This window comes from Streptopelia decaocto (genome assembly GCF_964273445.1).
Source record: "Streptopelia decaocto genome assembly, chromosome: Z".
Taxonomy (NCBI): Eukaryota; Metazoa; Chordata; class Aves; order Columbiformes; family Columbidae; genus Streptopelia; species Streptopelia decaocto.
In genome coordinates, this window is record NC_138657.1 from 63,451,434 (window position 1) to 63,467,588 (window position 16,155).

General features: G+C 41.0%; 2 protein-coding genes across 2 annotated transcripts in view; one reads left to right on the top strand and one right to left on the bottom strand.

The window, feature by feature from the left end:
* Window positions 1-6,069: 6,069 nt before the first annotated feature.
* Window positions 6,070-14,557, bottom strand: SREK1IP1 (SREK1 interacting protein 1). Its single transcript, XM_082075609.1, has 5 exons — window positions 14,413-14,557; window positions 11,580-11,627; window positions 10,871-11,011; window positions 9,283-9,361; window positions 6,070-6,430 (listed from the first exon to the last, which is right to left on the bottom strand). The coding sequence occupies exons 1-5, from the start codon at window positions 14,423-14,425 to the stop codon at window positions 6,241-6,243; spliced, it is 471 nt and encodes a 156-aa protein (XP_081931735.1). The 5' UTR covers window positions 14,426-14,557; the 3' UTR covers window positions 6,070-6,240.
* A 159-nt stretch (window positions 14,558-14,716) lies between these two features.
* Window positions 14,717-16,155, top strand: part of CWC27 (CWC27 spliceosome associated cyclophilin) — a 101,061-nt gene continuing 99,622 nt past the window's right edge. The window contains exons 1-2 of the mRNA XM_082075608.1: window positions 14,717-14,875; window positions 15,702-15,798. Coding sequence (XP_081931734.1) covers window positions 14,834-14,875; window positions 15,702-15,798 — 139 coding nt within the window. The 5' untranslated portion in view covers window positions 14,717-14,833. The remainder of the gene's footprint in view (window positions 14,876-15,701; window positions 15,799-16,155) is intronic.

The window sequence follows — 16,155 nt, forward strand, 5'->3', positions numbered from 1 at the left end:
GCATCCTTTAATTTAATAACATCAAGTGTTTGATCTTTTTTTCACTCTCATTAGGAATAGCTTATTCATTTTTAGCCATCAAATGAAAAGCAGTCTAAACATGTACTCATTTCACAATGGAAGATAAAATTTTATTCCTCTCTGCCTTTTCTCCCTTTTATTTACTTAGTTCCTGCATTGTCTGCATTAACTTGAAAATTCATTTTTTAGACATCTGAGAAAAATTAAAGAAATAATTTGTACTGTCAGCCTGAAAAGAGGCTTTTTAATCTCTTGTGTGCTGCAACTTAGAAGAAAAGTAATAAAGCTTCTGAAGCTGGGATGGGGAGGAGGGAGAGAAAGTTGCTGATTCCAAGAGCAACATTCTTTTGGCTGCCTTTTTCCAGATTCAAAGCATTAATCTCTTTCAGTCAGAAGAAGACACAGTAACAGCAGCAACAGCAATTGCCCATGGAACCGATCTGACAGATGTTCTAGAAAGAGAGCATTATTTAAGATTCAGAACACTTGAGAATTTGGAAAGGTTTGGAAAGCAAATTTGTAGAATTTAAATGTAACAGATGAGATTTCCTTAAGGAAGTCAAGGTTATATATCTTAAAAAAACCAATGTTTTTCAAAGGATTAAGAGTCTGCTTTTTCTTCTTTGAAAGAACTATTGAAGTTCTCATTTGTACAAATCCACAAGAAGACTTTTTTTTGTTAGATCCCAATCTTTCATCCTTCCAGTACCTCGCATTCCTAGTCCCTGGCACAAGCAACTTAGTATCTTAGAAAGACAACTTAATTTTCCTCATCTTCCTTACTTCTTTTATTCTGAGCTGGGCTTCATAACACAGGAACTTCTTTAATTTCAATACCTCAGAAGACAGCTAATCAGAATAGAGGAAGAATCTCAAACGGAAACTTAACCATCCTGTAGAAATTGTTTGGCAAGTTAGCCTGTCTATAGTAAACCATCATGTACTGGTTATCTAAATACAGAAAGAAAATTCTTGAGTCGTGTCCTATTAAGAAAGTTTTTAAGATAATGCCCAGATGCTTCTGAGGTCTATGAAACACCTACCAGCATCTGAGTTTCTTACAATTTTTTAAAGGTTTCTGTTACACATTATCTTAACCCTATCTGAGACAGCTCATTGTTAGTGTCCACTATCGGAGGCTTGCTGTTGTCTTTAAAATCAGTTTATTTTCTCTGCAATGGTTACATCACTTAATTCTTGAAATGTTGTAAAAATCCAGGCATTTAGAAGTGTAAATATACCCAGACTCCCTTGCATAACCCCAAGTTAAGAGATTAACCCACTCCTTTCTAAACATAGAGTGGAATACTGAAGGCTGTGCAGCGAATTTCATATACCACAGAGTTCCATATACCCACATTTCTTACATAGTGTGAGGGGTTTGTTGTTGTATTGCTGAACCCTTTTTTTCTGTAATATTTCAGTATTAATGTAATAAGTGATGGTCAAAATTGTTATTGTTGAGCAAATTGAGTAGGATTCAATTATATTATGCATATTGTTGTAAGCAGTAACTACGCTTGTACAAGTTTGATTATGTTTTGTAGAACCTTGTAATATTAGTTAAGCCAACCCTGGAGCACCAGATAACAGAGTGCCCGGATGGAGCACCAGATAACAGAGTGCCCGGATGGAGCACCGGATAACAGAGCGCCCAGATGGTACAACAGATAACAGAGCGCCCGGCAGCTCGTGGACACTGTCAACTAGCCAACCAGGAGCTAACTCGTCAGGGTGTCCCAGCGTGTGAACGAGTACATAACATATATAAGCATATACGAAAAGTTGAGTGTGTGTGCCGTTGGCGGAACCGAGTTCCCCCGGTCACCCAGCGCTGTTTTGCCTAATTACTGCTTGCTTTAAATTTGCTTGCTTAATAAAATTAACTGATTAGCTCAAAAACTCGTCTTCATTTATAACATTAATGTTTGTTAACGTAAAATTAAAAAGAAAAAAAAAAGAGCTAAATCTTTTTTCTTAAGAAGTAAAATTAACTTCCAAACCAAGGAAAATGCATACTTTTCAGACTTATACGGGTCAGCTGCTTTCCCTGCAAATGGAAGAAAAGAGAGATTAAAGTGTGTGCTGGGTGAGCTGAATCAAGGTAATTTTCCATGCAGTTAGACAAGTTTCTTCTCAGTAGGTAGCATGCTCTTTTGTTTTGGATTTAGTTCAAGAACAACAAGATAGTCCCTGGAATAAAGTTAATGTTTTCTTCCAGCAGCTTTCCAGTGTTTGGGATTTGGTAGGAGAAGAATGTAAGAACTCACTGATATCTTGGCTATTGCCAAAGGGAAAAAGGGCTTTTCCACTCTCCAGCTGTAGGTGGAAGATAGCTTCTAGGAGGAAACTTAACAAGACAGCACCTTAGCCTGACATCCAGGTTGATCAACGAAGTATTCCACATCATGAATGTCATGCATCCATAAGCAGATGATTGTGGTCCATGAGGGCTTCCAGTCCTATGGCTTCCCTATGTCCTGCTGTTGATCTCTACCTTCTGCTGGACTCACTGCCTCTGGTGTTCATTGCTGGCAGCATGCATTCCAGCAGTGACATATTGCTTTGTATCACTCTTCTTTCATTATTGCTCTGTTAAATGTGTTTCCAGTTTATCTCACTAGTCTTTCCTCCTTTTGTCTTCCTTCCCCCTGGGGGAAGGAAAGGTGAGAGAGAGCAGCTGTCTACTGGTCTAGGTGCTGCCTAGTGCTAAACAGTAACATAGTGAAAAGCGTGATAAAGACAGATAAACAGGAGGGATGTAACAGCTGCAAAGTATTCCTTGATGTTGTCCTTTGGAATGTATACAGTCCAGGATCAGTTAAGGCATAATTGTCTCTTTGTAAACTGACTCTAACTCTTCCTGCAAACTAGTGCACCAAAATTTGGCTCATTTAAAATATTAGTTGCCTCTACTACTAAAATAGTTTCCATTAGGTTCATAAGTCTGAAAAAATTTTCACACTTGGTTTGGCTGAAGAAACAGCTGTTTGTTGTGGACTTTGCTGAACTTTCTGTAACAGGACAAATGACTCAGAAGAAAGTGAGTAACCAGTAGGAATTTGAAATGAACACTACAAGCACGGAGCATAGCTTAAATTTGTTTAAGTTAACTCTTTCCTAATAGTCTGCTTCTCTAACAGACTTTCCTCTTTTATTACTGTTTTTAAACTGTATTTAAACTACAGAATTTCAGGAGCATATTTGCCTTTCTAGACAAATATTTCCCTCTGATCTTCTTTCTCAAATCATTTATCATTTTTAACATAAAAATATGTAATATTCTTGACAGGAGCAGATTCTACTGTACTGGGTAATTGTTGTTTTAGACTGCTTGTATATTTTCCATCCTTGTATTTGCATTTCTCTAATCCCTTTGGTTTCTTCATTCTTGTACCTCTTCTGCAATTGCTTATTTCCTGCTACCACCACTTCAGCTCGTATTCTTCTTTATTGCCTAAATTCATCCTCATTATTGTTGCAGGGCGAGGATGCTGGGGTCAGGAGCGCAGCGTCCTCCGATGTCTGGTTCAGAGTGAGCACCCTGTCCTCAGGGTGCTGGTGAGGCCGAGCTGGTGTTCGATGAGAATGGTATTCCCCCCGTGAAGACTGGTAGGCCCTGGTGAAGCTGGTGTTCCCTCGATGAGACTCGACAGGCCCTTAGATGAGACTGGTATTCCCTCCCATGCTGTTTTAGGGTGAGCTTTTTATAGAGGAAAGTCTGGGGGAAGGGGGGCAGAAGTGGTGATTGCAAAAGAGGGACAAGTCTGGACAAGTCCTGGGCCACGTTGAGGGATCTCCCTTTGTGTCATGCAGAAATCCAGGGGGAAATGGTGATTGCAAAAGATCAGCAAGTTTCGACAAGCCCTGGGACATGATTAAGGGTCTCAACTTTTCCCCTTTGTTTGCCAAGCTGGCCATATCAGGAGATGGGGCTATGTGCCCTCCAGCACATCCTCCATCTCCTGTCGGTCAGCCAGCCTGATCTGTGGCTCGTTAGCTCGTCGTTGATGTGCAGATCGCAGCTCCCCCTGCTCTGAATGTGTCTTCTTCTGGCTGAACTAGTCACAATGTTTTCAGCCATGATCCTTATCAATGCTCAACAACCATGAAAACTACTAAGCATTGAACTTCAGCGAAGTCTAAAGGGAAACAGACTATTGCATTGTTTTCAAATTCAGTTAAAATACGTTGAACCAACGTATTTGATTGTGCTGAAAATAGCTTTCCATTACTCCAGGTTTCTAAAAAAGTATATACACTCTACATCATGAAAGAGAATGAAGGGTTTTCCATGGTGTCTCACATGCTGCAGAGAATGGTGAAGCTGTAATTTTTATGCTGTGAATGTGTATTTCCTTTAGATATTTGTAAAATAGCTTTAATCAGCTTTCATTCAGTGAATCCAGCATTTGGTGCATTTTACAGGGTGTTTCAAAAAGATGGACCCATTTTGAAAACACTGTATCTTTGCAACCATGCACCACTCATGAATGGAGAGAACATAAAGCAGTTATAAAAAAGGTTACTAAAACTTGGTAACTTTACAGTTCGTAATTTTTTGTGTAATTGTAACATGTTGCCACTGTGAAATACATGGCTTTGAAACTGGATCCTGCTTTGAAATTGGGTCTTTTTCACAGAATCATAGAATTTCCTGAGTTGGAAGGGACCCACAAGGATCGTGAAGTCCAGCTCCTGTTCCTATGACACGTGACAACCCCACAGTTCACACCATGTGTCTGAGGATGTTGTCCAGTCTCTTCTTGAACACTTGGGGCTGTGACACCTCCCTGGGGAGCCTGTTCCAGTGCTCCAGCACCCTCTGGGGGAAGAACATGTCCAGCCTAAACCTCCCCTGGCACATCTTCCTGCCATTCCCTCGGGTTCTGTCACTAGTCACTAAAGAGAAGAGTTCGGTGCCTGCCCCTCCTCCTTCTCCCCTTGGGAGGAAGCTGTAGCTGTGATGAGGTCTCAGTCTCCTCTTCTCCAGGCTTAACAAACCAAGTGACTTTAACCACTCCTCATATGGCTTCCTCTCCAAACCCTTCACCAACTTTGTAGCCCTCTTCTGGACACTCTCCAGTGGCTTTGTATCCTTTTCATCCTGTGGCGCCCAGACCTGCACACAGTGCTCCAGGTGAGGCCGCACCAGTGTAGAGCAGAGCGGGACAATCACCTCCCTGCCTGGCTGGCAATGCTGTGCTGGAGGCACCCAGGACACGGTTGCCCTCTTGGCTGCCAGGACACACTGGTGGCTCATGGTCAACTTGCTGTCGAATAGGACCCCCAGATTCTTCTCCATGGGGCTACTCTCCAGCGTCTCATTCCCCAGTCTGTATGGACAGCCAGGGTTTCTGAAAAACCCTGTAGGGTAGAGTCTGTTCCCAGCTAGTAGCTGGATTACAGATGTGCACATTTTTCTTTTGCTATCTGGGAAAGACTGATGGAAACACCAAATATCTACGCCTGTTGATAAAGTTGATTTGCGTTTCAGAGCTTATTGTGAGGTGTGTGGAGGTTGTTGACTCTTCATTATTCTAACCATTTGCCATGCTCTTGCCTTCATTTCTTTTCTTCATCTCTCCCCATATACTAATCACATGCATTATTTTTCTCTTTCTGAAACTAGGCATTTCATCCTATAACTGTGATAAGCTGACAGGGAATAACAGACCTTGTTTGCACTGACATCCCTTCACATTTGTCCTGGTTTTGTTAAAAACCAAGTTTCTCTTTTAGTGAATTTGCCTGTCAGCTAAAGCTTTCATATTAGCCGCATTTTCCTGGAGAACCAGATACATGTTTTGGTAAACACAGCAATGGAAGGCTAACTTACTGATAAGCATGGATGGAGCATCAACCATTCTGAAACTAAGCACATTTAAGTCCAAATATTTCTACACAAAGCCTTGCAACCTGAAGTTTACGGTATCCTAGTGTAAAGGATTCCAAACACAACTAATAACAACTGAACTAAGATTAAGTGTGAAGAACTAATTAAACTCACATGGCTTAGTACTAATAAGCTTGAAATAGAAGAGCAGATTTTTTCCCAAAAGGTCCATTTAATAATTTGCAGCACAGATACATGCAAATAGATTTCTTAAAAATATATATATATCTCATTTTCAAACAAGAGCATTGCAAAGCATAAATAAATTTGACGTGAAAGTAAAATCATCCCCTCTGCAGAAGTGAACAGAACAGGCCAGCATCTCAGTCACTACTAGAACTGTCTGAACTATCAGAAGATGAACTTTTTTCCTTTCGTCTCTTCTTTTTCTCCTTTTTATGATGTTTTCCTTTCTTACATTTATTCTTTTTTTCCTTTTTCCTTTCTTTTTTGTGTGATTTTTGTTTTTTTGACTTTGGCCCATACTCTTCAGATGCACTTGATGAGGAAGATCTAGTAAAAGAAAAAATATACAGGTTGATATGCAATTAAGGAAGGGAAATGCCACAAGAATAATGGGGGGCAGAGTGTAATTTCAGTATTTATACAATGTCACAAATTTAATTTGGAGTAGAATCACACATTAGCATCTACAAGCTTATAATATCTTAGTCTCCATGTTCAACAGAATGACAATTAGACTATTGTGCCAGAAAAGCAGTGTGTTTATAATACAGATTAATTAACAACAGAATAGGAAAGGTGTGTGTTTTTCAGCCTTCAATAAGGAAAAACATTAAGAGAAGACATATATGAGAAGTTGTTGCAGTCCAGTAAAGCTCCCACTGACTAGGAAAGAGGAAACATAGCCCCCATTTTTAAAAAGAGAAAAAAGGAAGACCTGGGGAACTGCAGGCCAGTCAGTCTCACCTCTGTTGTCACCAAGATCATGGAGCAGGGCCTCCTAGAAACTACACCAAGGCACACGGAAAATAAGAAGGTGACTGGTCACAGCTAACATGGCTTCACCAAGGGCAACCATGCCTGACCAATCTGGCGGGGTTACAGTGTTGGTGGATAAGAGAAGAGCAACTGGCGTCATCTGCCTGGACATGTGCAAAGCATTTGACACTGCCCCGCATGACATCCTTGTCTCTAAATTTGAGAAACATGGAATTAATGGATGGACCACTTGATGGATAAGGATGGTCACACTCAAAGAGTTGCAGTCAACAGGTTGATCTCCAAGTGGAGACCAGTGATGAGTGGAGTTCCTCAAGGGTCCACATTGGGACCAGCACTGTTTTAACATCTTTGTTGGCATGTGGACAGTGGGATCAAGTGCACCCTCAGTGGTCTGCTGATGGCATGAAGCTGTGTGGTGTGGTCGACATGCTGGAGGGAAGAGATGCCATCCGGAGGGACCTTAACAGCCTCAGAGGTGGGCCTCTGTGAACCTCATGAAGTTCAACAAGGCCAAGCAAAACTGCCTGCATAGGAGTTGTGGCAAATCCAAGCACAAATACAGTCTGGGTGGAGAATGGATTAAGAGCAGTGCTGAGGAGAAGGACGTGGGGCTGATGTTTGGTGAGAAGCTCAACATGAGCCGACAACTTGCGCTTGCAGCCCAGAATGCCAACTGTATCTTGGGCTGCATCAAAAGAAGCGGGGCCAGTGGGTTGAGGGAGGTGATTCTCCTCCACTACATCCTAATGAGAATGCAGCTGGAGTCCTGCACCTAACTCTGGAGCCCCCAAATAAGGAAGACATGGACCTGTTGGAGAGGGGTCAGAGGAGGGTCATGAAGATGATCAGAGGGATGGAACACCTCTCCTATGAGGAAAGGCTGAGAGTGTTCGGGTTGTTTAGCCTGGAGAAGAGAAGGCTTTGGGGAGACCTTACAGCAGGGGAACTTTTTGAAAGGTCATGTAGTGATAGGGCAAGAGATGATGGCTTTAAACTGAAAGAGGGTGGATTTAGATTAGATATAAGGAAGAAAATCTTCACCATGAGGGTCATGAGGCACAGGTACAGGCTGCCCAGAGAAGCTGTGGATGCCCCATCCCTGGAAGTGTTCAAGGCCACAGGGCTTTGAACAACCTGAGCTAGTGGAAGGTATCCCTGCCCATGACAGAGGGGCTGGAACTAGATGATCTTTAAGGTCCCTTCCAACCCAAACCATTCTATGATTCTATACAGATCAACAGAAAACTGAAAGTATGACTGCAAGATAGAGCTTCCAGCTTTTAAAATCTCACATAGTCAACAACAATGCTACAGCAATGCCTTCAGACATAACGTATTTCTCTCACGCAAAAATCTAAGAGAAATGGATGTCAAAAATTTGGATCCTCTTGCAGCTGGTAATATTGGTTTCTAACCAGCACCAATGAGTGATTACATATATACAAGAATTAAGATGACAATAACAGTCATGATTATTAAACTCAAAAGGGCAGTTTTGTGCTGCTGTTTACATGGTTAACTATTAATTACTTGCACATAAAGACTACAGCCAGCAGACTGATCCTTTTCTACTACCTCCATAAGTGTAAGTCAGAGCTACACTGTATAAATAAGGAAGGGGAAAAACGCCAATACAACCAGTGTTAAATTCTGCTTCTTTATTTCTGAAAAACATCTTACTATGGCTTCTAAATATATTATACATTTCCTAACTCTTAGTGCAGTTCCTGGGATATCGTCTCATCAAGAGTCCTTGTGATTAACCAGCCCATAATCTCAAAGAATTAGAAACAAATCAGTCAGGAGGCCAAAACTCAGATTCACAATAAATTTGGGTATTATGACATTTTCTTTTGAAACTGGAGTAACATGTTTTTAGGTTTCTACAGTAACAGGAACATTAAAACTCAGCACATGCTAAGTAAAACTAGAGAAGTTTTCCTTCTGATAGTTACATATTACTCAGAGTGTGTGTGTGTACATGTGTGTGCGTGTGCACATGCTAGTGTACACACAGGGAATCTTAGTGCCTCTGAACTGCTGGGAGGCTTCTCTATGTGAGCTCCCCATAATCCTCCTTACTCTTTGTTCTTTTCCCACCACATCTTGCCTAGTGTTGAATAGTTTGAAGGAGCAATTGCTTTCCCAGACTTGCAGAACCCCAGCTTGCTAGTGCCTTCTAGGCTTCCATGATCCTAACTCCACAGCAAAAAACCTGTGGCTTCACCTTTACTCAAAGAACAAACGAATTCTCACTGGAAAACAAGAAGCTTTTCAAACCAAAGATGTACTTGCAAATGAAGTTGCATCAAAAGAAGCAATGTTTTCTGGGAAACAACCTAACCATCAGAAAGATTTCTGCAGCTGCTTCAAAATTAGAATGAGTGTGTGATAGTTACCTTTTCCTTTGTCGCTTTAATTTTGTTTTTTCTTTGCTTTTCCTTTTTTGTTTCTTTTTCTCCTCCTCCTCATTTAAATCTATGGATAAAAAGTTACAGTTTAAAAAACACTTGTCTTCATCAGCATTAAAAGAATGGCTTCAATAGCAATGCAAAATTACAACAAAATTCTCATTACAAGTTTTTCTTTTCCTTCCTCCAAATTCTGGTCTAGTATAGTAATTTTAGAAATATTTTGCAGAGTAGCAAAGCTTTTTATACACCTTGCATTCTCATTACTTCGATCTAAGCACTAAGAATGAAGGCCCATAAAAAGTAGCAAAAAAGTTATGACTTTTCCTATATGTTCACATCAGCTTTAGGTTTTCCTATCTGTACTTCCATATTTTAAAATACTTACCCAAGTCTGAAAACAGGTCATTTAACTAGAACCTACCAAAAAAAGAATATTCCCTCAGGCTTACTTGAATTACTTTCACACATCCTCATTTCACACTTCACAAATAGCTATGCCGTAACTAAGATAAATCTGAGTTAACTGTCAACATATTGTCTACAAAAATTGGCAGTCATCCCTCATCTGGTCCTGCTTGGTTCCTGCCCTAACACTGTATAGGATTGTATAGTATCTTCACATTTCACTTACAAGCAATATTTTTATCACACGGGATGAAACTTCTGACCTTAAGACTTTTCTATACCAGTTCAAGAAGTATTTTTGAATTCTTCAATATACAAATCCACTACAGGTATACACATTGCAATGTCAGCTAATAGGAAAACACCGGCTTTACAATTCATCCTTAAAACAGCTGTTTTTAAGCTTTCATCTTATTTCTATCATATAAATAATGTTCCATCAAGTCCGACTGCTAGCATAATTATTCCATTGCTACCACAAATAATGTGGGAGCAACAGAACAAAACATGATGTTTCAAGGGCCAGAGGGGAAGAACATTGATTCATTTAAAACATACTATAGTTGAACAACCTCCCCTTCTCGCTTAAGGGAACAGCCTCTTTGGAGTTCAAATTCAAATGAACTCAAGTACCGGCTAAATAACCGATCTATTCTCTCTCTGACAAACGGTTGATGCTCAGACCTTCCAAACAGAGAGCAGTACTCCTCCAAATATGAATGTTTAAATTCAATTTACTAGCTGTTCCAGTCAAAACACTACTTAGAAACTGGAGAAAAATTCAGCTGTCACATTTGTCATTAAAGAGTTACTATCAATTTTAAGATGTTTAAACTACATGCCATAATTAAAAGATTAACTCAAAATATCCACATCACTTTCACCTAAGCAGCTTCTTAGAAAAAGTCTTATAATCTTTTGCATTTAGGAGTGCTTTTTGAGATGTTCGAAATCGGTACATTATTCAATTCCTATGACGGGAATTAATAATAATAAAAAGGGATGTGGGTATATTAAGTCTTTGAAGTCTGAACACACGAAGTATAGTACTTTCAAAGCACAGCCTAAAAGAACTCATAGTTGTTATCAAAAAGGATAAAATGAGAGTTCTAGTACTTCAGAAGACCATTATCCAATTTATTCTTCAAGAAAAACATAAAAACCTTACTCTTTTTTTCACGCATGGCTTGCAATCTCTGTAGTTCTTCTTCCTCGCTGTCTTCACTGCTAGTGCTGCTGACATCTAAAACAATATCTCTTTGAGGATCTACTCGGAGGAAGTTTCGGCATTCAAATGTCAGATGACCAGCTGAACAAAACAAATATTCAGAAAGAAAAACTACAATTTACCAAAAATTATCAGAAACTAAAGGACATCCATCTTATTATTACTCAGTTTTGAGAAAAAGGCTAGGTGGCAATCTGTGAATGAGGAGGGAGAAGACTTACTCTGAAAGTGCCTCAATTTTGACAGGCTGCACAATGTTATTCCATTTAATAGTAATTTATGACATCTCTCTTATTTTTGTTAAAGATTTTGTCCAACCTTTACTGTCTATTTTTTAATGGTCTCAGATACTTCCTGAAGAAATTGCCTAAGAACATGAAGTGAAATATTTAAAACCAGCATGTTATATTGCCCTTTGTCTCCCTCTAGTGAAACAGAAGAAACTTATTTGCCTGTGAGAAATAATTTTTAACAATCAGAACACAAGCTACTACTTGGCTAGTATTTTCAGTTTTCAGATCTCAATAATCATGACCAGAATTAGAAACCTTGTGCTGAATACACCTGTTGAAATAATAAAAGAAATAAAATGAATTCAAAATATGGTTTGTAATTCAGATTACACAGGAATGCTAAACTACAGACTTACGGTAGCCACACTTCTTGCATCCTGCTCTGATGTTATCCTTATTTCCACCTGAAAGAGAAAATTTCATCAATTTGATGTTGCTAAGCAGAACTCTAAAGTTTCTTTTAAATCTGGCTTAACAAAGTCAACATGCAGACAGGAGTTATCACTTCTCCGGATACTAAATACACTAAAATCTCCTAAAAAAACTTAAAGAAAAGCAAATCAGTGCATTTCTATGGTCACTTTTCTGTGCAGCAACTGATCAGAACAAATTTGGCTAGTATAAACGGCTATGGATCATTTAGTTTTACCTAACTTATTGCCAAATCCTCACTTGATTATTATGATCTTTCCATTATAATTTTAATAATTATTCAACTTCTCTGAAAGCTTATGCATTTCCTTAGTTACAGTATGAACACAGTAGTAGCTATGTGACATTCCAGTGATCCACAACAAGTGTACTTATAAATTATAGTAGTGTGTGGATGTTGACATACATTCAATGGAAACTCTGATGTAATTTACATTTTAATTGCAAGACTTGTCTTAAAAAGGCAACTAAAAAAAAGAGATAAATAATCACTCCTGAAAACTGGCAAAAAACAGATAGAACTGCAAACTGAGGCCTAGTGAGAGACTGAATTCTGCTCCGGTTGGCTGCAGAGTCCAATCCAGCACTTCGGGTGCCAGCTCTGCAGTTGCTGGGACTTTCAAGATTGGTTTTGTATATTTTGTATTATTTTCTCTATTCTTATTAGTAGCATTAGTAAAACATCTTTAATTTTCCAACTCTCTTCTCTCTGTCCTTCTTTTCCTCCAGATCGCCTGTCCTGAGTGGGAAGGGGGGAGAGGGAGGGGCAAAAGGGGGAAGTGGGGGTAGGAGAGGAGGTTAACAATACATCTGCCAGGGTTTTATCGTCACCCCGCAACCTAAACCCTCGACAGTGCCCTTCTATCTTCCAGCTGAACAGAGTATGAAAAAATCAGTGCCTTCAACAGTTATATACAGTTTTCTGAATAACTAGGTCATTTGTGTAAATAAATAATTAAGAAACATAACAAGAAACCCATGACAGAAATTAGAAAACGAAAGGGGGTACATCATCTCCAATTATTTAAACTTTGATTTACTGAGACAAGCACTGTCTTCAGAAAATTTTACTCAAAATAACAGAGAAACCTTCAAACCCCAGGTTGGAAAACTAACTTGAAAACTTGGACAACTTACTGGTCTATGCCATGAAGAGTACTGGAAGGCTAAGAAATAACAATACATACATTCCATTATAACACATGGTTTTCTACCATGTAGAAAAAAAACTTAGTATTACATATCATCTTCAGGGTCTATAAACTCAGCAGTGTTTAGGTGCATGTTTTATGGCTATCTTTTGAAGGAAATCCAGAAGAGTCAAGGAGGTAAGGAACATGGAAGGAAATGTCAAGAAACAAAAGTATACCTGTAGCTTGCAATATCATGTCAAAGAAATACTCAAAACAGAAGCTGCTTCTTAACTACACCTAGGGACTAGAAAGCAAGATCACCCAAGCTACCTACTTTATCTCAGCTTTCTCAGTAAACTTCAGCTCTACTGGGTAACTGACCTGTAGGTAAAGAAAGGCTTGGTACTCCGCTCAAGGGAGGTCAGTATTGTCATGCGCACCCTACAAAATCTTCCATAATATGTGCAGGTGCCGTTTGTCAGGATTTCCAACAGAAACACCAGGCAGATGACAAGAACATTGTCACCAAATACTCCCACCAAATTCCTGAGATTGAAATGTTATTATTATTTTTGGCTCTAAATAATTATGTTAGAAGCAGGGTTTTAGACTAGATGAAGTTTTAGATGATTAAAAGCAAACAAATTGCTAGAAGCCTCCTTTTCTCACTGTCTTCTTAGCAGGTGTTAATCCTCAAGAAAATTAACAACTGACAACAGCAACCATCACTAAGGGCCTCATTCCCTCAGTGGAGCACAAGGTTGCAAAAAAAAGCTTTAGAAACCTTCAAACACAAACGTGAGATATCTTCCTCAAGAACTCCCTCTAGAATGGGCGCAAGCTTATTAAGGTCTTCTCTTTTCTTAAGAGGAAGCTTACCAAAGCTCAGACTTGTTCAGTTGTTTTCAGCCAAACACTCCTCACGTCTCAGGATCAAGAAAAAATGATGAAGTAATGGCTATATGTCTGTCTAACATCTAAATCCCTTGCAAATACAGCAGGTATTCCTGCTTGTCCTGTCTCACCACCCTTCTCAGCAGGTCTATTTAAACAATTATCTAGTGGGACACAAACAATCCAGAACAAAAAACGGCAAGGAAAACCAAGTCTAAGAACAACCACCACTCTTTGGCTCTAACTTTACAGAAGGTGGCTTACACTAACAGGCGACAGGAACATAGCACTTGGCCAGCATCCACCCGAAACGCGGGGGGAGGCCCCACAGGCCTAGAAGGAAGCGAGTGCATGGCTGCGCTCAGCCCCTGCTGGCCTGACCGCCCGTCCCTCAGCCCACTTCCCGGCCTCCCTCACACTACCGCAACGCCGCCAGGTTTAGAACACCGGCTGGTTTAGAACACCGGCTGGTTTAGAACACCGGCTGGTTTAGAACACCGGCTGGTTTAGAACACCGGCTGTGCCGACCGGAGCAACGTTTCTCCACGGCAGCCCCGGCGGCCTCAGGGAAATGCGCCCGCCCCATTTCTCGCTGCACGCGCGGTCCTGCCACCTTCCCGCGTAATTTTCCATCGGCCCGCCGCTTATTTCCCCTTTCCAACATGCCAGCCGTGGGCCCAGCCAGCTATTGAGACTTCCGTCCCGGCAAACCTGGCTGGGAGCCCCTTACCCGGCAGTGCCATTGCACCTCCCGCCACCGTCCTCGCCGTCCAGGCCTGGACTCGCAGTGGCGTCTCTCCCCGCCGGAAGGCTTTGCCCGGAGCACTCTTGGACCGTACCTCTCACAGGGAGGACGGGGGACCTCAATACCGGGCGGGAGTCATGGGGAGGGGCTGCAGATGTCTGGAGAAGGCTTCACGTCTTTCTGAAAGGAATTTGTCCCTCAGTGACTCCCGTAGAGACTTCAAACGGAGACTCATCCCTTCGTCCTTCTTCCTGGCTTGGGCAGCCACCTCCCCACCTCCCTGGGGCGGCGTAGATGCGTCCAAGATGGCGGGAGGTTCGGAGGGGTAGGAAGCGTTACAGGCGAAGCGTAACCGACTGTCGGGCCTGGATGGTTGGTCCCCTGCTGGGACTCGCTTTTCCCCACCATGAGCAACATCTACATCCAGGAGCCCCCCACCAACGGCAAGGTGGGGCTCGCCGGGGGCAGGGGCTGCCGTGGGCGAGGCCAGGCCGGCGGGAGTAAGGGAGCTGCGCTGTCCCGCAGTGAGGGGGCTGCGGGCGGGAAGCTGTTGCTGGGGCGGGTGTGCGGTGCGTGGGGCGCGGGGCTGTTCGGGCGCGTGGATTGCGCACTTTGCGAGGAGACGGGGGTGAGGGTCGCGGTGTGCACAAGGGTTGCTTTTGAATGGTGTTGGGGGGTGTGAAGGAATGGCGTGTTGCAGGGGTGGGGACAGGTGAGGAGGACATGCGTGTGTTGATGGCGGTGGTATCCGTGTTGTGGTGCTGGTTTGATTAGTTTGAGGTGGTACAGCCCTTGAAGATGTAACCTGAGGCAAAGCACGATGTGTGCTGTGTGGGTACGTGACACAGAGCAGTCCTTGAAGTGTTTCGTTTCCTCTGTTCTTGACTGTATCCTAAGTTCTTAAGATGATCTTTCATTTAATTTAATGGTATTGCTCACGAGAGAGGTATAATGCCTTTGGCGATTTAAGGCATAATTTTGTTTTCTATGTTGCTTCATTATGGAAGCGATAAAGGATATCTAGGTTTCTCTCATGTGTCAGGTACCACAGCTTATTGGCCTCAAAGCCTTGTTATATGTATCAATTCAGAACTGTATCTTAAGAACTGGCAATACTGTCTGGGACTAACAGTAGCTATCTGGCACATTTGAATGTCTACTACTGTTAGTAATGTAATGAGTTCAGAAGCACTGGTTTAACTTAGCAAAGATATTATTTGCACAGTGACAAAGTTACAATAAAACTACTGATGTATTTATCTCAATTTTTATAGGTTTTGTTGAGGACAACAGCAGGAGATATAGATATAGAATTATGGTCAAAAGAAGCACCAAAAGCATGTCGAAATTTCATCCAGCTTTGTATGGAAGGTAATGACTGAATGGGATAGGGGTTGTTAAAATTATTTTATATTCAATGTTGTTATCTTTGTGCTTTTTCTGTAAAATAGAGGTCATAACTATGTTTTAACTTTAATATGTTAATGAATTTATTTATGTTTAGTAAATATTAACTGACATTCAGACAGTGTTTTTTAAGGTTATTAAGCAACCAAGTGGAAAAAAAATAGATTATGTATATCTGAAGAGTTGTATGTCAGAGGCTTTGGAAAGGCTTATTTTCAGCAAGTGTTTACAAAGTATAACTGCTGCTTTAATGTATGTATGAAATGGCAATGATACAGTATTGGACAACCTCCAAAATTCTCATTTCTGTATCATCATTTT